Here is a 27,367-nt window from a genome sequence, read left to right as displayed (position 1 = left end):
CAAAAAACACACAACCCAGTGACTCATTCTTGAGATTTCACCATTGTTCAAGTTAATTCATAAGAATCCAAATACTCAATCCATACATGAGCCTTTAATAACACAAGCAAGCAAATTTATAATATGATGCCTCACCATCTCCATTTGCATTTCTCTCACTGCGGAAGATGCAGTGCTCTTCTTTAATATGAGCACCACTTAAAACAATATCCTGTCGTCTTTCAGCATCGGTCTGACCCACTCTGAAACAATTAGAGGCCTTTTTGAGAGCGTAAACATTGTTTACACATTGTATTAGCAGCAATTTCAACAAGACCTCAGTGGCAGAAGTCAAATGAGACTTAAAAACAATTAATAGGACAGCCTGCTTCTAAGTAAAGAACTATAAGCGTCTTCATCTGTGTGTTGTTTAAGATGGTCTATGGGGTGAAAGCTAACAAAATACACAGCAGGAATGGTCTATAAGTGGTCAAAATGACAAAGAAGGGAGGAAAGGAATCTAGGTGCTAAAAAAGTTTGTGTGGTGGCCCCTTATGTTTAACACAGAAAAGACGTAAAATGAAATACAGACTAGTCTTTCACACTGCCTTGGAGGTATTACAAACTTGCAAATCCTCTGCAGCCTTTCAGTATAATTATTCAGGTTTTGGTTACCTTGTAATTCCGTCTTTGATGTAGTAGAGCAGACACTCTGACATGAGAGGATCCTCATTCAGGTTGACGAGGTGTGGAGTCTACAGATGACACAGGAGGTTATAATTACAATTTTATTTAAGAAGCAAAATCTTATTACATTCACGATTATAGATGCTAATCAAATGGTCAAAGTTTGATAATTAACACTGCTGACAGCCTGTCAGTGATCAAATGATCTCTGGCAGAGATCAGAAATGGTCTCATTGACAGTGCTGACACCTCTAGAGTCTGAACTACTACGAACAATGCTAGTAGCTACTTCTTTAAATCACCAACCTTCTTAGGTGAAAACACCCAATTAAAGTTTGCATAGAGATCACAAGGCTTCTCAATGAAATGCTAAGCCATGAGGAAGCAAATGAGTGAAGAGAGGAAAAATTAAACAAAAGATGTGAATGAAATAAACACCCATGAACACAGACACACATGCAAAAGTAGCACCAGAGGGAAATCAAATATGTATATCTAAACAAGGATTCCTTTCAAGGAGTGCTTCTGTTTTTGAAATGACAGCTTAACAGGCAAACATTATAAAATAGATTTCAGTCAAAACTGTGACTGCAGACAAGCACATATACTGGTTATGCTTCTACCACATAGTGCTGAATGTTTCAAAATAATGGATTGATAAAGAAATACAGCATTGTAAACCAATAAGCTTCATGCAGCAATTAATAATAGAGCAAAGAAGCTAAAGGAAATGTTTAAATAGTCTACTCTACTCACACATACAAAAAACAAAACAAAGAACACAATTTAATTAGTTTATGTAAAATTTAAATAAAACACTTAAATGTTAAATCATATACACTTTTTATATAACCCCAGTAAGTAAAAAAATAATTTGGCTGTAAAATCTGAAATGAGAATAATACATTTAAAAAATAGAAAACAATCACCACAAATGCAAATAGTGTAGATGCATAGGGTGCAGAAACCATAAGAATTACTCTGATCATGGAAATACACGAATTAGGTTGAAATAAGTCTAAAGACATAACTATCTATCGTCAATAATTATGAAGGGGCTATATCTAACGCAGAAAAACATGTCTGCTGATTCAGTTAAACAAACCTTGTTACGAAAACAATCAATATGCTCATCAAATGGCTTTTCATGGCTAAGCTGAGTCCGTGAAGGAAGAAAAGAGAGTTAAAAGACAGAACAATAAGGTGAATAGATAAGGAAAAAACAAATCTGGAGATGGACGGTCAACATGGAAAAAAGATAACATGAAAAATGAAGTGAGGAAGTGATGGAAGAAGAGTGTGCATCACTAACAATGGGAATTTTGACACAGAACTCTGCAATCGATGTCTGTTTCATGTCTGGTATACCTTTTTTGGTGAGAACACGCCCAATGTTCCTCCATCTTCACGGATTGCCACACCCATCTCTGCAAGCAAGGCCTCCCTGTAGTGACGGAAAACATATCTATTAACTATCAAAGACCAACCCAAGCTGGAAGTAATCAGTGTCTTCACATAGCATATTGTTCCCTTGCGAAGACTATGCAGCAGTGTAATATGTATTGTTACTCTGAGCATTATTATTATTGAGAAGTGATAGTATGCATTACAACAGCATTACAGCAAGTGATCTGTCTTATGACAAGGAGAGAATGGCACCAGAGAGAATCAGTGGAAAGCCAGTGACTTGGTTGATGTCTGCAGCTACAGATGAAGGGATATAGGATGTGCAGCAGTGTGACAACAAGAGAAGAGAAATAAACAGAATGTGTACAGAGGACAGAAAGAGAAAGATTTGTGAGATTGGCTTTAAAGAGGATTGAAAAGACAGAGAGCTATTGGGGAGTTGTTAAAAATTGAAAGAATTTATTGACACAAGGATGGAGAAAAAATGTCTCTCCCCATGAGAGGTAGAGATGGAAATAAACATGGAAGTTAACACACATTGTCCAGCAATACAGACCTCTCCATGCGGATTGCCTCAGTTTTTCGCAGCTTCTCTTCCCAGGTTTCATTGAGCTCTGCAATGATCTTTTCTGATTCCTGTTGACAAGAAGGAAAGTGTGGGGACAACACAACCCTTGCAAAAAATATTAATGTATACATGTTATAAATGCTATAAATTAGCAGTGTGTAAATGTTCAATTCTATACTACATCATCAGTTATACTATAACAATGATATACACTGATGACTAAAGCTCTAGTTAGCATACACTACAGGTTGTTCATCCAAAAAAATAAAAATCAGATACTTCATCTGTTGTTTTCAATATTATTGTTTTTAACAAACTTAAATTTGTTTCATGATCACTAAAATGGCTGGAGAACCTTTCAAATATTAATAGTATGGGTCGCATTATTTAGGCACAGAGTCAAAAGGACTTGATCTATTTTGGTCTAATTTCCTCTGTATCTGCGTTGGTAGTTGACGTCATTGGATGACAGACTGGGCACTATGGTTGCCATGGAAACTGCAGCACCTCATCCTGCTCCCTTATCAGCAGACTGAAAGGGTCTACTGCAAGCTTGAGTGATATAAAGCTCAGAAGCCACTCTGGACTGTCAAACCTTTGTGTGGGGCAGAAATGAACCAGCAGCCATATTCACAATAAGTTACCTTCTAAAATATTGAATACATATAGTGTTATAATGTACAACAGTACACCTTTTTTATTGAACAGCCTTTCATATGGATGCTGTTTCATACTGTTTAAATGTGTGTTATGTGTCATATTTTCATTCACAATTATAGTATGCCAACATTATTGCAAAATCCAACTACAAACACTAAGGGAGACCGCTCCTGTGTCACACATCTGTGATAAAAATAAATTCATCATAGCAGCAGGTTGTCATCCTGTTGTCTCACATGGCAATACAGCTTTGCCTTTAAAACTTATGAAAGGAGAACAGAATTACAAGAACAAAGAGCTTAAGCATCTGTCAAATCTCTAGTGAGTAAAACAGTTTTAGATTAAAGTAGACAGAAGAGTCAGGAGAGTGGGTACACAGCAGTGTGGTTCTTCTTCCAAACTAGAAATATAAGTGTGATTTGAGACTGCTGGATATTACACAGTACTACGTTACCTTGAGTCTTTCAATTGCCTCCTCTCCTCCAGGTGTTGACATTATGCGCTCCTGAATACTGGTCACTGACTGCAGTCCCCCATGGCTGCACAGTGAGGCAGAGGATGGAGAAGCTGTCAGGGAACCAATAGGGGCTGTGGAGAAATGGCCAGGGCGTTGGTTCTCTGAGGCTATCAAGTATCTATTCTTATTGTTCTGAATGTCTTTGAGGTCTGAGCCAACAGCAAGAAATAGAGAGAGAAAGACAACACAAAAGAAAGCAGGAAAGGCACAGGGTAGGATAAGGGGAATAAACCATGTAATATGGGGGAACCAAAAACCAAATAGAAAGACAGTAGAGAGGAAATGTGGAAAGAGAAAAGACAAAGGGGATAGAAGACCAATGTAAGACACACGTTGCACATTAAAGGGTTAAGACAAACACCCAGCATAACGGTACACTACAGAGAACAGCAGTTTTCAGTTTGCTTACCACCATCCTTTGACTTATAAAAAAAATACTGTGAATTTCAGCCTGTATGCTGGTTTTTCTATTTTCTTTTTCCATTTTTTTTTTTTTAAATAGGGTTTTCATGTGTGCTACAATTACAGTGCAGAGCCATTAACTTTGACCACTTAATTTCTAGTGTGTACAACTTTAAAGAATAGTGAAATATCACTTTGTTGGTTTTGTTTTGTATTCTATAATGTGAAGGAGAGCACGCAGTGTGAAAACTGCTATCAGTCTATCAACTAGAGGATTAGGGGGAGATGGAGACTGAAAGAAGGCCCAGAGGGAGGACAGATGAGTCGCTGACACATGCTGCCAAAGTTCAGACCAGTCCAGTAATTCGATTTACTGCACATGTACACACACATCTTCACAGAGCCAGCAGCAGCCGAACTAAAAGGTCCAGCGGCACATGCCGATATCATGGACTGAAGGAACTCTGGGGTAACACAGACTGTGCCTTCTAAAGAACCTGACACAAGAAACAAGTGGCCAATAAAGAGTAGACATTTCAATACATTGGAAGTAGCTGGCATTATGAGCTTTCATCTTTCATAAAAACACAGATTATATTAGGGACCTTGAGCTACTCAATATATCTTGTACACACTGGGATATCAACAGTAAAATTAATCTGAACATCTATTTTAGGCTACTAACATTTTATAACTACACTACATACTAGTTCAAAAGGGTAAGTCAGGTAATTTGTTAGGGATAGCAGAGGGCAAACTAGTTATTAATTAAATATAGTGAACTCTGTTTATTCATTGGGGTCTGAAAGTCTGAAGTCAAGTTGATAACCTGTGATAATTTCATTTAAACCCTTTAAGGATTTAGAAATACTAGTTATATTAAGTTATGACATAAAACAAAGAGAAGAAACATTTAACATTCTGCTCAGTTTCTAGGTTAGATCTAACTGAAGCTAATTTGATTAATTAATGTTAACTCCTGGTGTTCAAATGACACTTTAGCGACTCATCGCAGGCCTGTTCTAGTAAATACATTTTTAGCCCTTTTTAATTTGTTTTAAATATGACAGTTTCAAGTAGAACAATATATAGTATGCAACATTACAATAGTTCTGAAGCCATGTTTCCCACTAAGAGAAAAGGTCAGAAGTCATCATTGTCATTCTAAGCACAGAGTGGCTTTCTCAGTATCAAATCACAGCTGGACTTTAGGTTTCTAACACGGCAGAGCAAAGCCCTCACTGTTAAAAGCAAAACACTTAACAAAACTAAATAAGTTTGTTTGAATTATAAAACCTTCTGATTGTACCCATGCATGAAAATATCACAGTTTATTGTGGACTTTTGGACCCGACTGTCTACACCTCTGGTGTTCCTACTTAGGAAAATCAAAATTATGCACCTTTCTGTCTGTAGCTTTGAGCCTCAGCTTGAGAACTGAGAAGTAGCATTCTAAAGCTTTGAGCACTGTCATCTGCAGAAGATGATTAGTGAAATAAAAGCAAAAGAATAAAGACCAATGACAAGAAAATAAAGCTAGAGAAACTGAATCAAAAGCTAACATGTTAAGAAAATAAGGATTTGCTTCCAAAAAGTGGAGGGTGTAGTTTTAAAAAGTATTATTCAATTGCATCGATGAATTTGTTGGTGTTAGATTTATGCTTGCAAATAGCTGCCTCACCCCCACCATTCTGGAAAATAACAGAAACAGAAGCATAAAGCATCTAACCTAGTGGCATGCCAGCCCTCACCTGATCAGCACATCTACAAAAGCCTTGCATGTCTTAGAGGTCTTTCATAAAGCACCTGTTTTTTTTAAGCATTTACATGCAAAGCTGGCAGACAATTTTGTATTGAAGAAATTGTATACTGTATATAATTGCATAAGCAATGTTAGCTATTACTAAAGGGGCAAACAGTGATAGACAATGCATGGCTACTGCACATATACACACACATTTGATTCCACTTCCTGGGCAATCATCCCCCATAGGATCAACTGAGGGGAAGCAGGAAAAGATGAGAAGGGTCAGAGGTCAGTCCCAGTAGAATGGAAGGAAAAGGTTACAGACATTTCTTAGACCAGGGTGAGAATGATAAGGATGAGAAGAAAGATTATCGAATACCTGTTAAGATTCAAATCATTAGGCATGGTCTGAACGAATATTAGTAGGCAGACAAGTAGGCATTAAGGTTATTACTGACTTCAGAAATTATCAATGAGAATATTAATTCTAAATGACTAGGCTATGATCCATTTCTCTGTACTGCAAATAAAGTGGCAATATTTTGACAAAACTCTATACTAACAAACATTTAATGTTTTACTCAGGAATGGGGCACAATAAACCAATATAGTGCTAAATTACTAAATAGCAGTTTGAGTCTTAGTTTTGTAATATACACAAATACAAGCAATGCAATGGAAATAAAGTCAGATGTCTGAAAGCAACAAGAGGGATTAAGAAAGATGATATGATGATGCACTGAACTTCTTATAGGCCGGAAGAGAGAAGGTAGATGCTGTGTGGCTGCAGATACGTTTTTTTGTGATAATATATAACTCACTGTCTAGGATGTCTCCCAGGCCCTGGGCACGAAGCAGTTCCTTCAGTCGAGCCACCTCATCTTTTAGATCACGCACCAACTTATTGTTGGGATCCTCATTGATAACAGCATTGCATTTGATGTTCTTGGCTCGGTCAGCATAGCTAAATTTCATAACAAACTTTGTTTAGATGGGCTTGAAAAAATTATTGACTTTATTATAAATGCATGTCATAGATGGAAATCCTACCGGAGTGTGCTCAGGGTTTCATCATAGTTGATATCTGCAGGACTGAGGGCAGCTACCATAGCTGTTCTAGAGTTTCCACCTGGTAAAACATCAGCAGAGAGGTCAATTAGTGGAATGGTTTCCAATTAGAATGGTTTCAGTGGATTTCTGTTGCCTGTAGAGTAAAAATGCTTAAAAAATGCTTTACAACTCAACTATAGCCAAAGTATTTTTGACCAATATAAGAATCCACTCTCATTAGATTGCTTTGTACTACATATGCCAGTCTTTCTGTGCACCTCTCCTCCCATCATGTCGACAGAGAACCACAGAGATGGGTGTGCTTGTCTAGTTAGGTTGAAATACTGTCTGCTGACATTGTTTTTAAATAGGAAGAGTACACTAGGCCCAGTCATATTTTATATCCTCTTCATGGTACAGGATATAGACCGTTAAATGTTTCTTCCTGTTGAGGATAAAGAAATTTGCTACAGTCTGAAAACATAAATTTCACCATACTCTATCAGTAAATAATGTGATCAGGTGATATTAATGTTCATACCAAGGTTTTCCCTAAGCAGCCATGTCAGAACAGAGTCTCTGTACGGGATGAAGTCAGTCTTCTTTTTCTTCTTACTCTGTAAGCAAACAAAACATCAATTCTGCTGGCAATAAAAAAGGGGGGAAAAAAAACACCATACATTTGATCTATGGCTTTTAAATTTAACACTGAAAATTAGGGCTAAGACTAAAAAACATCATGTTATACAATGACAAACATCTCATATGTAATGGAAAAGTTGTCTAGTGACATTAGCAGATGCCTGATTTGATGCACTTTAGCTAGTGTGCAAGGGTTTAAATGATCAAAGTGCCTAAATACACAACACGTGGTTGATAAAAATAATGATAAGGGAACGAGAAGCAACTTTAACTTTGCACAGGGCAGAAGACTGTCAAATCTGACTCATGGGAGGAATCAGGTTAGTGGTTGAGCTGTTTTAGGGTTTACCTTGCTGGTACAGTTATCCTGTGTAAGCAAGCATTACAAGGGAAAAAAAGAGACAGAGGGGCAGATGTTATAACATGCCAGGCAGAAACTCCGATAAGAAGCATAGGCCAAGTTGTACACAGTAGATGAAAGGCTCAAAAGAAGGAGGAAAAACACAAAAACAAACCAAAAAACACTCACCACTTCAGCCAATGCAGAAATAACCTTTCCTAATGTGGTGAGAGATTTGTTGATATTTGCTCCCTCCTGCAATGACAGACAAAACTGTTCAGTACCCATCAAGGTAATACTAATCGATGGTTTGTTAATGCAGCTGTTGGGTGCCTGATGATGGGAGTCTTACCTTTAGCCTGGTACCTTTAGCTCCAGTGGAATCTGCTCGCTCACTGCCTGCCAAGTCTACCAGACTAATTTTACTGACCTGTAGGGAGGGAGTACATAATTTATAGATGCACCAACACTTATAAATAATTATTATTTTAATGAGAAACTGAGTGTGGATGAGAACACTGAAACTACAACAAGGCTAACTACTAAATACAAATGACAAAAGCGTTAACAGTTAAACTAAACTGTCAAATATATCAAACATTTGGACATAACTGTCTAAGTGAGATTCAGCTAGGCAGTAAAATCTGAGGGGCTAAACACAATGGGCATTGTGTTTATAATAACACAGCAGTCTTTGTCTCTCTACAGTCAGGGGAAATGCTAAAAGTAAAGAGTACAGAGTCAATTTCTCTTTCCTTCTGTGATCACCACAGGACCAAAACAGGATGTAAGAAATAAAAACCCTTTGAATGAATACACTCCTAAAAGTAAGAGATCAGACTCTTGAGATATAAGCTTGAGTGTGAATGTTTCAGTGTCATTTAACAATCAGAAGGTATCCATCGCTCTAGTTTTCTCTGACCTTTTCTGTGGAGAGGTCTGTTTCACTGTCGTGCTTCCTCTGTGTAAAGACAATGGTAAAAACAGCATGGGACCTGCTGCTGGTCTCATTCATGTTGGTGGCAGCCACAGTTCTGTAGGTTAGTACATACAGCCATGGTCAGGGAAAAATTTAACACATTTCCTTCTCAAATTATTCACACATTTCTTTCTCAAATTATTCAGTAATATTATTGCTAAAATCTCTGTTTTAGCTTTTATAGGCGTTATCCTCACTGGGGTTTACACCTATTAGAATGAATGAAATATAAGGTATTAGTTTTTGGTGAAAGTGGATAATACTGTGAGGATACCAAATAAAAATACACAAGGCCTACTCAGAGGGATAGTCACAAGGGAGATACAGGCCTTACGTGCCATGTTCTAGAAATAAGCTTTCTGAGTCAGCACAAGAAGATTAAGCCAAGCTTCACTCGTCCCCACAGGAGCTCTTGTAACATAGACGTGTACGTGTAAACACAGTAAACCATACATACACACTGCATGCACTCAAGCACATGCAGACATTCCATTGAGGAATACTGACTACCTGCACATGGAAGAGAAGCAAAATAGGAATCTTGCTGGTGATCTAAATATATCTTGCTGTTAAATGATCAACACTTTACAATCAATCAATTAAAATAATTCTATGTGATAAGAACACATCCTAATTAAACATTATTTTAATTTTACAAGAATTTTAAAATAATGTATTCTTCAGAAGATCTGAGTTATCATATCCTCATATCTACAACCTCTACGCTCACTCTTTCCCATGGTCCCCAGAGGTTGGCTCACCTGGCCTTGTTGCCTGCATCCATTAGGTCAGCGATGTCTGTGTAGGAGGTGACAGCTAGCTTAGACAGGTCCTCCACATAGGGGCCCAGTAGTGGATGCTCTCTCACTCGTAGGTTCCCTTTGTTTTTAGGATTAAGCAAATCTCGCACACGCTCACAATAGATCTCCATGTAACTGACCTAAAAACCATCACACAAGTAAGTGCAGGTCGCCCAGGGCAACAATGTAAAGCAGTAAAATGTACATGAACATATAAAATTATAAAATCCAGGTCTGTACAATTTGGGTAGTTACATCTTATTTATTTTAAGTATATATAAACATGGTGTTCTGAAACGTTTGTTCTCTAGTTTGAGAAAAAGAGATGCCTAACTACTACCTGGCGCACTCCTGAACTAGGAATAGTTCTTTGCAGGGAAATAAAGACAAAAGCCAGTGACACTTAACAATGGAGGTCAGATATGCCAAAGCAATCTTTAACTCACCTCTACTGAGTAGGAGAGCTCCTCTTTGTTGCTGTCCTCATTGATTTTCTCAAATAGATCTTCACAGAGCTGAGAGACAGAGAAAGAAAAGTTGGAGATTTGGATGTATTAAGAACCTAAACATTGTGAAACTTGGAAGTTTCCATTAGGGATATATATAATGTTTAGTGTCATCAGCATAGAGGTTAAATCAAAGGCATTAGATGATCTGATCAGAAAAAACATGTAGGTAATAGAATGCTTAATAATGCCATTAGGTTTTAGATCAATCTGGACTAAATTAGAGGAGTCATAAAAATGCAAGAAAGCCCGCGAAACAGCTGAAATGAGGATACACATATTGAGCAGACAAACTTTTGCAAAGGCAAAAATCAATTTCTCATTTCTACAAAGGTTAAACTATCTGAACAGTCTGAGCATTTTGGAAATTAATCTGGTTTAGCGTTAGAATAGACTGATAGAATTATTGATGGACTGGCAAATACTGACTGCATTTAATAATCTACTGTAAGTGAAAAGGACTGTTGAAATTACAGGCTAGAAGACAATAGGCTGCATTAAAATGTTAACTTTGGTAACTCTCTAAATTCATTTCAGTTTCCTCATAAAAGACACTAAAACAAACAATTAACTGCCTTTAGTCACGCACACAATCATCAGTCTGCAACCTGATTCAGTTTATTTGATATGGGATGTACCTCTTTTATTGTCTAAATACAATTAAAAACACATCTGTCAGACACACCGCTCTGGGTGGCATGTTACATGGTTGATTTTGTACCACATGGTTGAGCAATTGTTGAAAAAAATGTTACAGAAAACTGTCAGAATCACTACATTTTATAGCAGTTTAGCCTTACTTATGTCAGATTGTAAAAAAAGAAGAAAAATAAGTTGATTTACGCCAGATGCCAGTCTTGCCACAACCCTCTGTTTTATACAGGCTCGGAAACAGCACCAAGGTGGTCGCACTGAGCCACCAGTTCCCTGTGTCTTTAAGTTTTAGACTTGATGTATTTAATGGTTTATGGAAAAGAACCGAGGTTTATAGCACATATGAACAAGATAATCCAAGTTGCAGACTGATAGACAGAATTTGTGAGTAAAGAGAATTCCTGGTTGGGTTTAATTTCTGTACGGGGAGAATTGAAAATACAATTAATTTTGAAAAGTTCTTCTTTAAAGTACAATAGGCAAAGAAATTATGTAGAACAAACCATGGGAATGATTCCTTCCTGTCCCTCTTCCTGCTTGCCCATCATGGTGTAGGATTTGCCAGCTCCTGTCTGGCCATAAGCAAATATGCAGACGTTGTAGCCTTCAAAAGCGTGCTGCAGCATTTCTTTGCCAATGTCATTGTACACAAGGTTCTGTGATGCAAAGCACGGATCTTCTGGCTGTGGGACAGAGAAAATTAGCATGAAATACCAATAATTTTAATAAACTGGTAGTATCAAAATTATGTTACACGTTTTTTCCTCAAGAGGTGAGATTTTTTTTTTACATTTATCTTGGTATTGTTCTTTACACAGGACTATGGAACAGAGAAAATGTACCAACTCACTGTAGTGTGTGACCAGTAGGAGTAATCAAAACTGAAGGTCTTTGCTGGTTCCTTTGGGGCTTTGGGATTAAGAATAGCTGTGGAGAGGAACAAATTTAGTAATATAGTTAACAACATCTAACGAATGAGACAACTACTGCCATGTTTTTGTAGCTTCACTTCACTTAGAAAGCTTTTTGAATAGTTACTTAGACAAAATACAAATTCATCTGTGCATGCATTTCCTTTAGCCCTTTTAAAAGCTAAATCTTACATGTTAGTTTCAGAATAACCACGTGCAGTAACTGAGTTAATAAAACACACAATTAATGCAGTAATCACCATTATCCTGGTTGACAAATACCAGGTCTCTCACATTAGAGTTCTTTATTCAGACCACTACCAGTAATATATTTAGAAATGAAAGTCTCATGAACCAGAGAGGGATTGTGAGCCGTAGGTTTTTGTAAGAATCGCAACTGTTGAGTTTACCCAAACATGTGTCTTATTTAATCACATGGAGTAATAAAACATCAAAATGACAAATCACAATACAGAGTCTGAGTAACAAAATAAGTAGCCGGTCCTGTTCCACAATTTTTAATAAGCACTTTCAATGCTTGGCATGTCATCCTTCCTAAACATGCTTGGTGGTACTTCTGTGAGTAATATTCAATCTTTACACACTGTGCATTAGATATGTGACAGAAAGAAGACAATGACTATTGGATATCTAGATTTGCACATGCCAGCTGCTCCTCAAAATCCATATTACACAAACTGCACTTTTAATGACCAAATCTGACTCTTGCCAGGTCCCAATTACGGATAGTCTAGATGTACAAACACATACCTCCATCATTAGAACTGAAGGGTTGGGGGTGGGGAGTAAGGCAAAGTAAATGCTTCTCTTTCCAAGCTAACCTCCAGTGGATACCAGCAAACAATAATTAGCATTTTTCTTCATGCAAATTCTGTGCTTTACTAATGGGCAAATCAAAGCCAGTCTGCCTCTTCGACATGAGGGTGCTTGAGAGGCTTTTGCCTCAAGGTGTCCCAGGCAGAGTGCCTTATGGTCAGAGGATTTCAGCGCACTTATCAATAATGCAGGAGATGCGAAGAGACAAGGATAGCACATCACCTTCCATGGCTGTCAGACTCAGAAAAGCACAGAGTGTCCTCAGAAACACACTAAACTGCTTTATGGTTAGGATGTGATGACTATAGCAGATGTCATTGTACCATAATTTGTGTAGCTGCAACCGAGCACAGGTAAAACATAAAGCATTTGTTTTACTTCTACTATCTTTGTACAGGTTAAGGTGCACAGGCAAAGCAGGCGCTTCATATTGCGCACTGCACTGGAAGAAGATATAGCAAGAAAAGTGGCTAAATAAAGCCTAATTTCACCTTTGACCCACCTCCAAAGGGAAACTGGACCCAGGACATTGAGAAACGAAGGGGGATTTAGGTTACCAGTGCCCCTGTTCACCTTTCCTGGAACAATCTACAGTGGCTATTAATGAAGGGGCAGCCTAAGCTCTGATTCAGTGTCAATGAGGCAACATAGCAGTAAAAAGAGAAAGATGATGAGACAGTGCAATGTGTGGAGCATTAGGCAGTGGGATGCCTATAACAGGGCATTGGACTGACAAAATAGCCTTACTGAGAATCACAGCTGTGGTACAGCAAGACAAAATGATGTGATCTTTCTAATCAGGTTTGCCAATTTTCCCAGTTTCGTCATTAATCCATAGTTGGATGCTGTAGTCTACAAATGTACCTAGGAACAAGAAAACTTTGGTAGAAGAATGGTAGAAGCTAGTGGGAGCCTGCTCAACTCCTGAAGGTTAACTCATGCTCACGATGTAGCATGACTGTCTCATTCAGTTGCCCACATCAGTGCTGTCAGAGCAGAGAGGTGCGTCAACAATGTGTTCCTGTTAGTGCGTCATAGGAGTGGGTTTCACATGTAAGAGTCTATAAAAGGGAATTAAAGTAAAATGATGCAACTACCACATACATACAGCATCTGCTTAGTCAAAGAACTGGTATAACAATTGATACAAATGTGTGCAGTGTATTTTCAGTATAATCTAAGTCAAATAGCTGTATTTAAAAATTAGAGTGAGCCAGAATGCAGTGAAATCATACCTCGCCATCTGAAATTAATAAAATCAGACAGGTATGTCCCACATATTCTAGCATGACTCACCTACAATGTCTCAAATGAATCAAACATTTAGTTCACTTTCTTCACTCCTATACATCACACTAAAACAACAGCACTGCTATACAGAACCCACATGTGAATGCGGAATTCCTCTGTTTTCCATTTATAGTAAATATTCTCACACCCTCAAATTAAAATGGCAGATGCATTCTGCTGTCTAATAAACGTCATCACTCTGTCTTTCTCAACCATGGCAACAGGTATAGGAACAGATTCTCGTTGCCATAACAACCTCAACTTGGATCAAGAGAGGAAGATGCAGCACACTGTGTTCTGTTTTGTCTCAGATCAAGCTGTCCCCATTAATGCAGTCAAGAAATTATGAAGGGTTATAAAAATTAGGATTTATGGACTGTTAGAATTATTTGTCAGTGATTTCAGGATTTCCATTCTATAAAACAATGGAAACATGAAAAAGGCAAAGAAAAGCTTTAGCATCATTACCCAAGACATTAAGCTACTTGGTATGTCAGATTCCTATTTCCTTTCCATAACAAAATAATTTAAATACATTGTAAATGTAAAATATATAAACAGAATAATGCAATGACAAGCAAAAAGACAGGGATTAAGTATCAATATGACACTTCTCTTTTTGACACAGAAAGTATGCTGAGATTTGGTTCATATTAGGAAACCCGAATCTGTAGCACCCCATGCACACAGTAAAATATTTATTAGTAAAATTAGCACACAGAACAATTTTATTAAAATAGTCATCATCAGGTGATCAAACTACAATAAACTTCCATTACAAAGCAAATCTGTGGGGGGGGGGGGGGGGGGGGGTATGTAGGAGCTAAAACTCTCAAGAGAGAAATATTTACAGAAACCTATATTTAGTGAACACACAAGCTAAACAAAGGCAATGTAAACATTTGATTTGCCAAAATGTTACGGCTTTGTATTTTCAGTTCCATTTGTGAAGATAATAGAAAGGTTAGGATGCTGGCACTCCATGGGAGATCTCCATTTCAAGGCAGAGTGAATACCAGTTAGCTAACTACATCCTGCCATCTAAAGAACATCACTCAGCTGGTTATAGCCAGCAGACATTTTGTGCTCTGGTGTTCAACATGGGGCCTATAATGTGGCCAGGAAAGCAGACACCCCTAAGTAATTAGGTTCTTAGGTGGTCTCTGAGCACCAGATGGGAACTAAAAGCTAGTCCCAGTCACCTGAGACTAGTAGAAAAGCAGGGTTTAAAATGGCTGAATATATCAACCTTTCTTCCAATGACCCTGAAAGGACCTGCTAGCTGTTACATCAAATTTATCAATGCTTGTCCAAAAATAACATAAAAAGGAAGACAAACAAATAAACCCCAAAGATTTTAGACTTACATTTTCAACTAAAACCTTGTGTTACTGCATAACAAGTGGGCCTAGCTATATGCACAACTCATTACACAAGGTACAACAGGACCATAGTCATCACTTTAGGTTTTTATATGTAAAACAATGAATAAAACCTTCAAAATGTCACCAAGATTCCTACTGTATGCAAGATCAAATGCAATATTGAAAGAAAACAACATTGAGAGAAATTCTAGAAAGACACGCATTAACACAACCATGTTGTAGTTGAGAAATAATCTCCCTTCCACAAGTATTGGAACAGTGAGGCCAATTCCTTTATTTTTGGGGTTTGACACCAAAAGAGGAATATAAGACAAGAGATGAACATTTCAGTTTTTATTTTCAGGTATTTACATGTGGGTCAGATACCCTTACAAGATAGCACATTTTGTTTGAACCCACCCATTTTTCATGTGGGCAAAAGTATTGAAACAGAATTAAAGACTTGTTGTTGTAAATTGTTTGATCTCTGTAGGTTTTGGCAAATTCCAGCCTGGCCTTCTTATTCTTCCTGCTAATGAGTGGTTTTGCATCCTCTGGTGTAGCATCCGTACTTTTGTTCATGAAGCCTTCAGCAAAGGGCAGGAGTGAAGGTATCACAATCTACTGTTTGCAGATATCAGCAAGAGTTGCTTTAGGGTCTTTCTTACAGCGCTCATCTCACAGTTCAACATCTGTTACTTAGTGCACAAGTGCTTTGATTGATTTTCCATCTACTCTTCACAATTTCTTGTTTTTCAGCCATAGACAGTTCTCTGGTTTTCATGTTGGTTACACCACTTAACTATAAATGCAGTCTGAACATGCAAAACCCAAATCTGAAACTGAGTGTAGACATTCACTGATATTTATTGTTTAAATAATCAATGTCTTAGGACACACCTGGGCTTACAAAACACACCTGTCAGTCAGGTTCAAACAAAAGTTACAGTTGAGCATCAGATTCATATGTAAATACTTGGAAATAAAATCTGAAATGTTGATCTCTTGTCTCATGTTCATCTTTTGATGTCAAATCCAAATGTTTTGAATCTACAGCAAAAATAAAGGAATTGGCCTCACTGTTCCAATACTTGGAGGGGAGGGGTTTTAAAAGTTACCCATCTCTGTACAACATTACAGCTGCACACCTGGATCACAGTTTGTGCATGAGTGGTGAATTAAGCAGCTGCTGACACAAGGCAATGGTTTAAGCAGTGCCCCTGTAAATCTAATCTGGTCGCTCAATTTTTAAAAAGCAGCATAAAGACCCAATGGTGCAAAGGCTGTGGATACAGAAATGATCTGGGTTGTATCCAGTGTCTTTGGAAAAGAGTGCGTGATTGCTTGGTTGCCGAGGCTGCAGCACAGGTGACAGAGTTGTTACTGGATGCAGCTAAAAGTAGTATCTGAGCACTGCTGTGCACATTTGACAAACAGCTGAGCTTGATGCAGCCGTTACATGCCACATACACCATCTCCAAAACAACTGTGGTACCTTGATTACTCCCTTGGATATCACACACACACACACACACAATTGACTGAAACTACAACAACTTTCTGTCAATGTTAAGAGCACACATTTCTGCCTCTAGTCAAGAGTAATTGCAATGTGGAAGAAATTAGTTTCCACACAAATCCTCTGCTTTTACTCAAAAGGCTGGACACATCATTGTTCTCTTCCTTCTGGAAGAGAGGAGAGGGTAAAAATGCAAAGGAAGACACAAGAACAATGCACTAAATGCAGGCCATTGCAGTTAACAACAGATTCTTCAAAACACCTTAGGCAAACTCTTATGGGCTTTATGTCTTTATGTGCCCGCTACCCTCTACCACAATGTCCCTTTTGATACTGTGCCCCCCCCCACCTCAAAATTGACCTTCGCGTCACAACTCAAAAACTTCTTTACTTCTTTCCAAGTTCCTGTACACTAATCTAGTTAGATTACATTTAAAAAAGATGTTTCAACAATTCATAGCAATATTTAAAAATATCATCAAGGACCCCTGATGCCTTAGTAACAGGATTATATTTAAAGAAATCTAGTACTCCACTACAATTTTTTTTTATTTTGTCAGAGCATCTAGAGAATCTATTATACATATAATAATAATTCTAAAAATAATTCTTTGCTATATTTATGAAAACTGGATTTATTGTGATTTGTAATTGAAGAAATTATAAGCAATGGCTGAAATACATTTTATTTCTAATGAGATCTTTATAAAAAAATTAAATCATTTTTTTACCTTAGTTTACTTTTTACCACCAAACACAAATTTAACAACCACAACTTTAAACAACAGGCGGTTGGGTAATCTAACTAGAAAGCAAAAGAAAGCATGCAGTCCTGGCCTATGTGCCAGCTGTTCCAGCTCTGACCACTGTCTATTTATACAGCAGCAGATGGCAGCTAGTGCTTTGCATGCCGACAGACTGTCAGTGACAGGAAGGAATGGGCAGATTTCAATCGCCCAACCTTTCTGTTGAACTTGAGAGCAAACCATACATTGCTCTCAGCCCACAAACAGTGATAGCTAGCAAGGGCCGTGAGAGCCTTTTGATAATAGCAGCTCACACAGAGACAGAGTCCAGGACAACAGTAACTAAAGAGAGAAGCTTCTAGAAGCCACCAGAAAGAAAATATGCTAAGCCAGCAGGACTCTATTCAGAGGCAAAACAAACACAGACATACAAAAAAGAGCGAGATTAGACAACCTCTTAGGTGGTGACATGTGAAACCCATAACAGGTCAGGAAATGAGGGCTGAAATGTAAATAAATATAAACATATTTATGTCAATTCTTTTCAAGCCTAAAGCCTTATGTTTGTAACTAAACTCTGGACACAATTATGAACATACCTAGTGAACATGTTTTTTTTTTGCACTTACTGTTAAAAATAAGTAAATTATCCTGTATTATTAGGGATAATAATACTCTTCAGCTGTTCTCACTGCTCAAAGGGGCTATACTTCTCATGGATTATGTCCAAGGAGGATATCCTCCATTGCAGGTGCTGCCTCAACATTCAGAGGTCTTTCCAAACACATTCTGTATCATGGAAAGCTACCATAGTACATTTACACCTTTAGATGAGTTTGGCATTTTTCAGTAATAAAAATCAAACTCCCTCTATGGACAATTCAAACTTGTCTGTGACATTTGCTTCTCCATGAAGTTTAGGGAAGTGTGTCTGCACATGACACATAAACAAGAAGTGAAAAGGTTTAAAACCAAGCCTTTTTTTCCACCATGCGTATCTTATAAATGCCATTTGGAATCATGGTGTGAAACTAATATTTATCAATTTGCTTTGGTTTTTCAACATTATTGGTAACAGATGATAAATGGCATAGTGCTTTTCTACCTAATTGGTATCAAAAGCAGTTTTATACTGCTTCACATTCACCTATTAGCAGTCGCAATCACTCTTACGCACCAATGGAGGAGTTGCTATGTGGGTAGCATGCACTCACTGGAAGCAACTAGATTGGGGTTCAGTGTTTTGGTCAAGGACACTTTGACATGTATCCATGAGCATGAGCAAGTCTCCCCTACAGTAAAAATTAATTGCCATTTTCAGTATTTATCAGTACTATGGGAACAGTAAGAATAGTAAAGCATCTCAAAGTGACACTGAATCCCAGTGTCAGTTAAGTTAAGCACCTTCTTCTAGGGGAAAAAACAAAAACAAAAAACTATAACAGTAATTTTTAAGTTTGTTTTAAAACAACATGCAACTTATCCCAGAATGGGACAACTGTGGACCAGGCTGTGCAGACAAGCCAAACAGAGAGCTGCTTACATTCACTGCTCTTCACAGGCACCCATTTTACAGAGCAGTGACCTGGATTTCTTCAACTACCCTCCCCTCAGAAACTCAAGTCTTGCTTTAAAATGCTTTCTGAGTTTATGTAAGCATTACAGCATCATGACATAAAAACTCCTGCACATGTATCTCTAGAAATCTCTTATTCTGTGTAGGGTATTTTAATATTTTTTTTTTTAAATAAAAAAATACAAATTAAAAAACCCAATTAAGATGTTTTGCTTCACTTGTTTAACAGTCAGCAAAGCCAAAACCCACTGAAGATTAGCATTTAGATTTAGCCTCAAGCCAGTGTCACATAACTAACATCTTTTGTTCAGTGTTTTCTATACAGAGGACGGAAATGATGTATAAAACACTGAGCACACTACTGATCTTAAATCAGCTGCACCATATTCAAACAGAGGCATGAAACAGCTGCTTCTTGGACCACCAGAGGATTCCAGTAGCCAAGTAGGTCTGAGGGTCAGTACTCCCATCTTATTAAGGTTTTTAAAATAATATACAGATTCTAAATCTTACTCATGTAAAATACAAAGCAAGTATCATCCCTAACCCCAAGCTCCCGTGCCTCGACTGCAAAGCTACCATGTTTGCCTCTGAATTCAGCCCTCACACTGTGAGAGGAAAGCAAACAATACAGTCTGGAAAGAAAGCCGTGTTGCTGGGGGCACAAGAACTAAAAACACTGAGTTTCTTGAATGTGGGAAAGTCCAGTCATTTCACACATCTCAGGCAATGAACCAAAGAGTAGAGAAGAGGAGCACCACAGGAGCACGCGAACTTTAAAACACACACCATTATCTGTTTTGTAGTCATGGACAAATAGGGATGGATGTGAGCTGCTATAGGCACAACCTGGTTTAGATTTTAAGATTTTTTATAAGTTCATATGCATATACACAAACATGTTTACCTGGATACACACATATACTATTAAATGCTTAGTTCAAAAGAGTCAAAAATTCATGATTATTCATTGAATCACCCTATCCACACACCTCAAATAGGTGTATGGTCACATATTAGATAGTGACCATTTTGTTACAGAGGGAATCTCTGCTTTAAAATTGTGACACATTTTAGTTTTTGCCTGCATTTCACTAGACTAACCCTAGCAGTGTTTTGAACCAGCTTGTTATGTGAGGCCAAGGGCTGATGGTGGACCTTTTATCTCTGGTAATATTATTAACAATAATTGATTTATTTGGTCTGGATATAAGAAGCAAATTGAAGCCCAGCACTCAGGAACAGCTACCTACCAGCATCAGTATAACAGTTTTTTCCCCTGAAGATTTCCACAAAGCCACATGAAAGATTATTATGCTACTGATTCCTGAATTAGTACAAGTAAACGATTCCATGTTTATGCATACCTGATTTACTGGGATTGATTGCCTTAGTGACACATTTTACTGTAAACCAATGACAGCATAATCATAAGCACAAACAGATTTGCATTCTCTTTAGTTTATCTTAACTGTAAGAAGACCATTTCATAGCCTCCACCAATATGATTTCACCATCACGATCTGAGTTTATGTGATGTTGCCTCACGCTGTCCTACATGTGAATAGTGCTCATGCTTGACTTTCACTGTCTCTGCCGCTGCATTTACACCCCCTCCCCCTCCTGAGTCAGCTCTAATCATATCCTCTTCTCTAGTATTCCACATTTTTTGAAAAAGGGTTACACAAGTCACTTTCAGACATGAACTCTAAAGAATGTCACCAAGATCAGGTCCTGACATTGTCTGGAGTTTCCCTTTCAGACATAACCAACTTCAGGAGATAGTCCGTGTTAGATGCGTTCTCACTTGTGAAGAAATAATCCGGATAACTGGTTATGGGGTGGTGCTTGGGCACTTCCGGTGCATGTCTGAAAGGGGCTACAGTTTCCACTCAGCCCCATCAAAAGGTAGAATGAGGAGGCAGCCAGCAAAACAATCTAGTAAAGCTGATGTAGGGCAGAACTCATGTATAAGCAGCAGTTGTGTATTCTACATAAGCATAATGTGACAAACCAAATCTCATTAACAGGTTTAGATGTAGTGCTTTTTGATACATAATGTGTAAAGTCATCTGAAGCTGATCCTCAGGCATTTCAGTGTTAAGATGGGAAAATGCTGACAAATTTACTAGTTATACAGCGTCAGGGGTGACATCACTGATGTACTTTTTTTGTCAGACATCCAAGATAAGTCTTAAACGACATGCTAGAAAAATGTTTGCAGTTTGACATGAGCTATTTTTACATTAATTGGCAAAGCACTAAAGAAAACAGGCAATTGCCTGCAGTCTGACTTTAAATGTTTAAATATGGACACACTTGAAAATATGATGAGGAGTCAGCATAGGTTGTTGGGTAAAATTCTAAAAAGACCATCACCTACAAAGCCTCCTTTTGTAGGAACTATATTACATCATTTACATTCGAGCATTTAGCCTAAATACAATGTCATGTTTGGTTTCATTATTCAGGTACTAATGGGAAAGGCCATTGTTTGCAAGGTAAATAATAATGATAGTTCTGGATTTTAAAGCTCAATACAAAGACTGATTGTTCCACATTATTTACTATGCTCTCTGCATGCTCTATATTGCTCCATTGTCACAGTGTTACTGAAATATGTGGGCTATACTGCTTGTTTAGTGTCCAGCTTTGATCATCCATGATCAATAGGATGTCCAAATAGTGTTCTTATTTGTCCTATTAACAACATGTGTAACTGCTATAGAAAAACAGTATCAAGGATACTTAGATACAGTAAATATTTGCAATGCATAAAACAAGTGTCTAGTTACCTAACTGGGGCATGAACAGTCGGCACACTTGCAGTGTGGACAGACCAGACAAACAGATTTTTTAAGCTGCCTGAAGTTGTCCACTTAGATCTAACATAGGAGGTCACATTTGTGCCAAGCATACCTTAGCAGGTACATGGACATGGAAAGCATTAATGGGCATTAATTTTAACAGTTAATAGAGTTCAGAATCCGATAACAACACTTGTTATTTAAAAAAGAAAATAAAATGTGACAAGCAAGAGTGGACTTTAGATCTCTATATTTCTATATAACTGAGGTGACAGGACCTTTGTTTGGTTGTATTTCGCTTTTTGAACCGGCTGTGGCCACCATCACCCCAGCTTGCTCACTAGCAAAGCCAACATCTCTAAAATGACAGCTTGCATTACTTTTGAAACTTCAGAGAACTGCTGATGCTCTTGTCATGTGAATGACAGAGGAAGTAATAATCTTGATTTTATAATTTTGCCATATTTTGCAGAAAATGTGTCACATGGGTTATATGTGGACCTTTTTTACTTAGAGTCTGAATTAAACTCGATACATCTTCCCTGACCCTACCCTGACCCTGCATGAACAATGTCACAACCCTAGCAACTGCATATATATTATTCAGTTTCAAAACCTACCTGAGCATTTCCAGGCAACTTGCAACACTCAGAAAAAACTCTTTAGGGGGTATCGCAGCATAAATACAAGACAGAACATATTGAGTCAGAGTAAACTAGAGGACATACCTTGAAAAATATATTTATATGTAAGAAGGGAGAAATTTTTATTACAAGATGTTTTTCCAGCAGATGAAAAACTGTTATGGTTGCCTTGACTACCAAGTATAGAAGACAACCACAGGAAATGGGTGGTGATAGGTGCATGAGTTATTAGAATATAGTCTCTTCCTGTTTATTATTAAAAAAAGTTTTATAGAGCATCCATCTGCTTTAAATCTAACAACAATTCCCCAAAAATCACAAGGCAATGTAAATCACTTTCTGTTACACAGCTGTTACCAGTAGGTATAATGAAAACTGCTTGAACTGCACAACATGATGCATTTGTGCCTCTGGCCTGACAGTCTCGTGACACAACATGACAGACATCTGCCCATCCTTTCAACATGAAGAGGAGAGCAGTCTGAAATGTGTGAGCCTGCTATGTTAAGTTATGCATGTGGACATCTCAGCATGATGTGATGAGAAACACTCTGAGCAGGTGTATGTGGGTAAGTGCATACCTATAAAGGGTCAAAGGGATTACAGCCTTGACCTAAAGCAATCCAGTGGATTACTGATCTTAATCAGGTAAATCGGCCATCTGTGCAGGGTTCAGCAGGATGACCATTTCTCATTCAAACCTATACTCTCCGTATTACCCCCAACTTGTCCCACCAGTGCTCTCCTTAATGAGCACAATTCATTCATTCTCCTCTCATGTGTTACTGACACTAGAGCTCACCTAAGTCTTCCCTGTAAGGTCAACATCCACACTCAGCTTATACTGACAGAAAGCTGCACAGAATTGTATTTGAAAGATGGATGTTTAATTGATAAAATGACCAACTCTTGGATCTATTATTTATAATACATTATTTAACATTTCTAACAGTATACCCCTCTTCTGCCCTAACAGATAAAAATGAGCACATGAAAAATAATCTGAATGCAGATCTGCTCGACTGGACATTATTCTCCAATATGCAGAGATCTACTTCTCTTTTTGTAACTGTAAGTACAAGTAGCTGCTCACTGGTAGAGCGAGCTAACCGTTAGGGGTCTATCTCACAAGACAGAGGATTACAAAGAAAACATAAAAAGACATTTGGCTGTCCTGGAGTTGGCCACAAACGCTAACTAATTCAACAGCTCATTGCATCACCCACTTTATATTTACATTAGTTCTGGTATGTTTAAGAGCTTCTACTAAAAAGAGGCCCTCACTTGTTTCTAGCTAGACTGCAGAGGCCTTAGATACATTTCTTGCACACTGGATAATCAATTTGCTGCTCCTCTGCCTGTTACATATCCTTGACAATCCTTCATGCAGGATGAAAAGAAAAGAGGGAGACAACATATCCTGTCCTTGCCCTGAAGCTCTCTCTTTCTCTGTGTTAATGACACATGCAACTAGACAAACCGTTTTAGCCACTAGCTACCATTCAAACATGCAGCATCCTAGAAGGACAGCATTCACGGCATACCATCTGCAATGAAGTCTTGATGAAGGGAGACTATGGCCGCCTGCCAGCCTCCCTTTGTGCTCTGCAATCTGCCCATGTGATAGGAGGTAAAGTAGGCAGTACTGCAGCCTCCTTCTCTCCACTCACTCACTCACCCCCCCAAAAACACTGCATATTCCACTGCAGTTCTGCTACAAATGACAAGTCACCCTCTGGCAACTTGAAGAGTGACAGTGGCATAATGAAAAGCCAAAAATATGGAGTAAAAGTGGTAGGGATTTGATACAAAGCTTCTCCACAGTGGAGTGAGAGAGATACAAACCAAGTCAGCCATAACTGACAGGGATCTTATGGAAGATTCATATAGGATTAGCCTAAGCAACCAAATAGGACTGGCAGAACTTGAGGCAAAATAGAAAGCCTGCTGGCAGAACAGCTTTGTGCCATCACATGAATGTCTTGTTGCTGCCTCATGTTTTCATGCTAATGTTTATCCGCCAACTAAAAATGGGACATACAGCACAGGTGTGAGAAAGGAAGCAGCTAGCACTTCTCTGTACATGGTGACTCACAGTCACAAATAAGCAGGTTGAATCATAGACTACAAAGCACAGTCAAGTCCTCTCACTCTGTTACCCTTTCATATATTTTCATAGATTGCACAACATTTACATCTCCACCAACTTCATTAATGTGTTTATGGAAACCCATGCAATGTTCCATCCAGTGTGCATAATTATTAAACAACTGCATGTGTTTAGACTAACAAATATAATTTATTGTTTAACAATATTACTCTAAGCAGTTTTAACCTTTACAGCCACATTTTCTCATGTCCTGTCCATGTAAAAAAATAAATAAAAATTAAAATAAAAAACTAGAGCATATAGCCTCTAGACCGAAGGTTCTCAAAGCATATTAGAGGTTTATAAAATCATGATTATTACTGATCCCAATAAGATGAACTGTCAAAGGTATGACAGGTGCTGACATTGTCATTTTATATTCACTGTGACAACGACAGCAAAATAAGAAGCAATGCGTCTTGCATATTAGTAACTTCTATCTGTAACACTTCATATTCCTCTTCAAGCACAAACTGTTCAAACAAACTACAACTTAGCAAGCATCTTTTCTACAAAAAAACAAAACAAAACTGTGTGACAAAGCCCAGATCAACGAAGGTGTCGACAGGCCAGGTTGTGTACTGACCCCTGGATCTCCCTGTATGATGTACTCATCATTTCTCACACATAGACTCCTCAGGCATGTAGGCCCCTTTAAAGGAGGAGGAATTTCGCTCTGTAGGCCTTTTATTCTCTTTCAGGCTGTTTGTTCTCAACTATCCACTGTTCAGTTTGCTAATTCTACTTTTCTGCTAACACTCCTGAAGGAAGACTAGGCATGTGATACACCAAATATCCCTAAGCAGAAAAGCCTGTAAAAATAGAACAATGACGTTGGGGGCATACCAGTGTAAAACTTACTTGTAGTGTTGCCTTGCATTTGAATGATACATTTTGACTCTTTGCTCATCTCCCTTGAGTTGAAGGGCCGAACTCGAACGGCTACTTTTACAGATGCCCCAGACATGTTTGCTGTTTAGGACTGTCTTCCAGTAAGATTCCTTGTATTCCCCTCCTAAAGGAAACAAACAGAAGGAGATTACTGCATCTGCTTAGTAAACAGACTGTCTGGTGTTAACTATATGAGGAGGGGCTGTCTTTATTTCCTCATTTTTGAAATATAAACTGCCAGAATGCAAAGGCTTACAATGTATTGTCACAAAACGTAAATAAGACATACAGAATGCCCACCCACTCCCAATATCAGCCTAGACAAATATGGCTGACCACTGTAACGCAATAATATTATGTAAACAGCTGTCGATTAAACATTTAACTCTCCAATAGTCAATTTTTGCAATGCATTTGAATAATATATTAAAAGTATAAAATGCACTTTTGCCAAATGAAGACCATGCTACATAAAGAACACGAGATAACGTTACACACATTTGAATACAACTTTATAATATGTTTAGATCCATTTAAGCTATACATTCCGCGCCCCATGACTACATAGGCCAAATATCTCGTGTTTTTTCCATGCCCTTGCAGTCAGCCATACTTGCTAAAGCATACGCCCATGAAATTCTATCTACCCTATTTGGTGCGGGCTACAGTGGGATAGTTAGTTGGGCCCGTTTAGTAAATCAAGCAGTGTTGATCCTGTGCACACAAAGAGCTCTGAAAAAATGTTTTTTAATTATCCGATGTTTGGAAGTAGGCTAATCCCCCCGCTGGTTTAACGTTATGATGTGGGATAACGTTAGAGCGGGGAGGCGCTGCGTGCTCATTTTAGCAGTACAGACTCGACACTTTGTGGTGTAGGAAATGTAACGTTAAATCCTAAAGGATGCAGTGTTTCCCCCCCCCCCACGGGGCATGTTATATCGTTTATTGTAAGGGAAGCTACCGTAAAGCCATAAAACGTTAACGTCAGCGCTCCTTACTCTCCTCTGTCTGCTTAACGAATAATGTTACTGCGACCAACCGTGCTTGTGAACAATCAATATTAAGGTTACGTTACTTTACCGATGAATGTTATGGGAACCAGGCTTACGTAGATAATAGTCCAGCGGCACAGAGACTGGCGTTAACGTTAGCTATTACAACTAACGTTCATGACCAGCCTCTAACAAATGCCTGACATTAATCTGTAGCGTTTAAAAAACTACCTCTACATTGCAAACATTACAAATGTAAAAAAAAGTTATTTTAACGTTTTACTTACGTCAGAAGACACTCGGTAAAACAAGACCAAAACCTCAGGACAGGGGCGAGAACTCACACTAAGGTAGCCGGCGGCCGTGAGGAAACTGCTGTTTTTGTTATCAGAATCTGTGAGTGCGAAAACTGTTACGAAGTCCACTTTCTCCAGAAACACCCATTATAGCGTTATCCTCCGCAGGATGGAGCTGTGAAAGCAAGCGGTGATTCCTACACAGGTTTAGTTTCCAGTCCAGCTGAAAGGCGGACGTCTATCTGCACGCAAGCGAAAAGCAAAATTGATAGATTGCCTTGATTTACCGAAGAGATTACGTCAACTCCCTCTCGGGCACGTTAAATGACAGCCCCTGAAGCCAATGAATGAAGAAATAACTTTGACTAATGGGTCAGCGAGCCAATGGCAACGCTCAATGCCAGAAA

General features: G+C 38.3%; 1 protein-coding gene across 14 annotated transcripts in view; it reads right to left on the bottom strand.

The window, feature by feature from the left end:
• The window catches only part of kif1b (kinesin family member 1B), a 52,960-nt gene extending 25,689 nt beyond the window's left edge, over positions 1-27,271 (bottom strand). For 3 of the 14 annotated variants that reach the window (XM_067527158.1, XM_067527166.1, XM_067527160.1), the window contains exons 1-18: positions 26,952-27,251; positions 25,643-25,796; positions 11,789-11,865; positions 11,442-11,621; positions 10,225-10,293; positions 9,740-9,918; positions 8,922-9,033; positions 8,352-8,429; positions 8,189-8,254; positions 8,009-8,026; positions 7,559-7,634; positions 7,018-7,096; positions 6,789-6,931; positions 3,756-3,967; positions 2,630-2,709; positions 2,035-2,110; positions 655-734; positions 136-242 (exon numbers count right to left, since the gene is read on the bottom strand). In XM_067527158.1, coding sequence (XP_067383259.1) covers positions 136-242; positions 655-734; positions 2,035-2,110; positions 2,630-2,709; positions 3,756-3,967; positions 6,789-6,931; positions 7,018-7,096; positions 7,559-7,634; positions 8,009-8,026; positions 8,189-8,254; positions 8,352-8,429; positions 8,922-9,033; positions 9,740-9,918; positions 10,225-10,293; positions 11,442-11,621; positions 11,789-11,865; positions 25,643-25,748 — 1,738 coding nt within the window. In that variant the 5' untranslated portion in view covers positions 25,749-25,796; positions 26,952-27,251. Of the gene's footprint in view, positions 1-135; positions 243-654; positions 735-2,034; positions 2,111-2,629; positions 2,710-3,755; positions 3,968-6,177; positions 6,220-6,788; positions 6,932-7,017; positions 7,097-7,558; positions 7,635-8,008; positions 8,027-8,188; positions 8,255-8,351; positions 8,430-8,921; positions 9,034-9,739; positions 9,919-10,224; positions 10,294-11,441; positions 11,622-11,788; positions 11,866-25,642; positions 25,797-26,951 lie in introns of all 14 variants that reach the window. The other 11 variants (XM_067527155.1, XM_067527165.1, XM_067527167.1 and 8 more) reach the window with 10 other exon arrangements.
• Positions 27,272-27,367: the final 96 nt, after the last annotated feature.

The sequence above is a fragment of the Channa argus genome, chromosome 13 (genome assembly GCF_033026475.1).
Source record: "Channa argus isolate prfri chromosome 13, Channa argus male v1.0, whole genome shotgun sequence".
Classification (NCBI taxonomy): Eukaryota; Metazoa; Chordata; class Actinopteri; order Anabantiformes; family Channidae; genus Channa; species Channa argus.
This window is presented reverse-complemented; position numbering and strand designations above follow the sequence as displayed.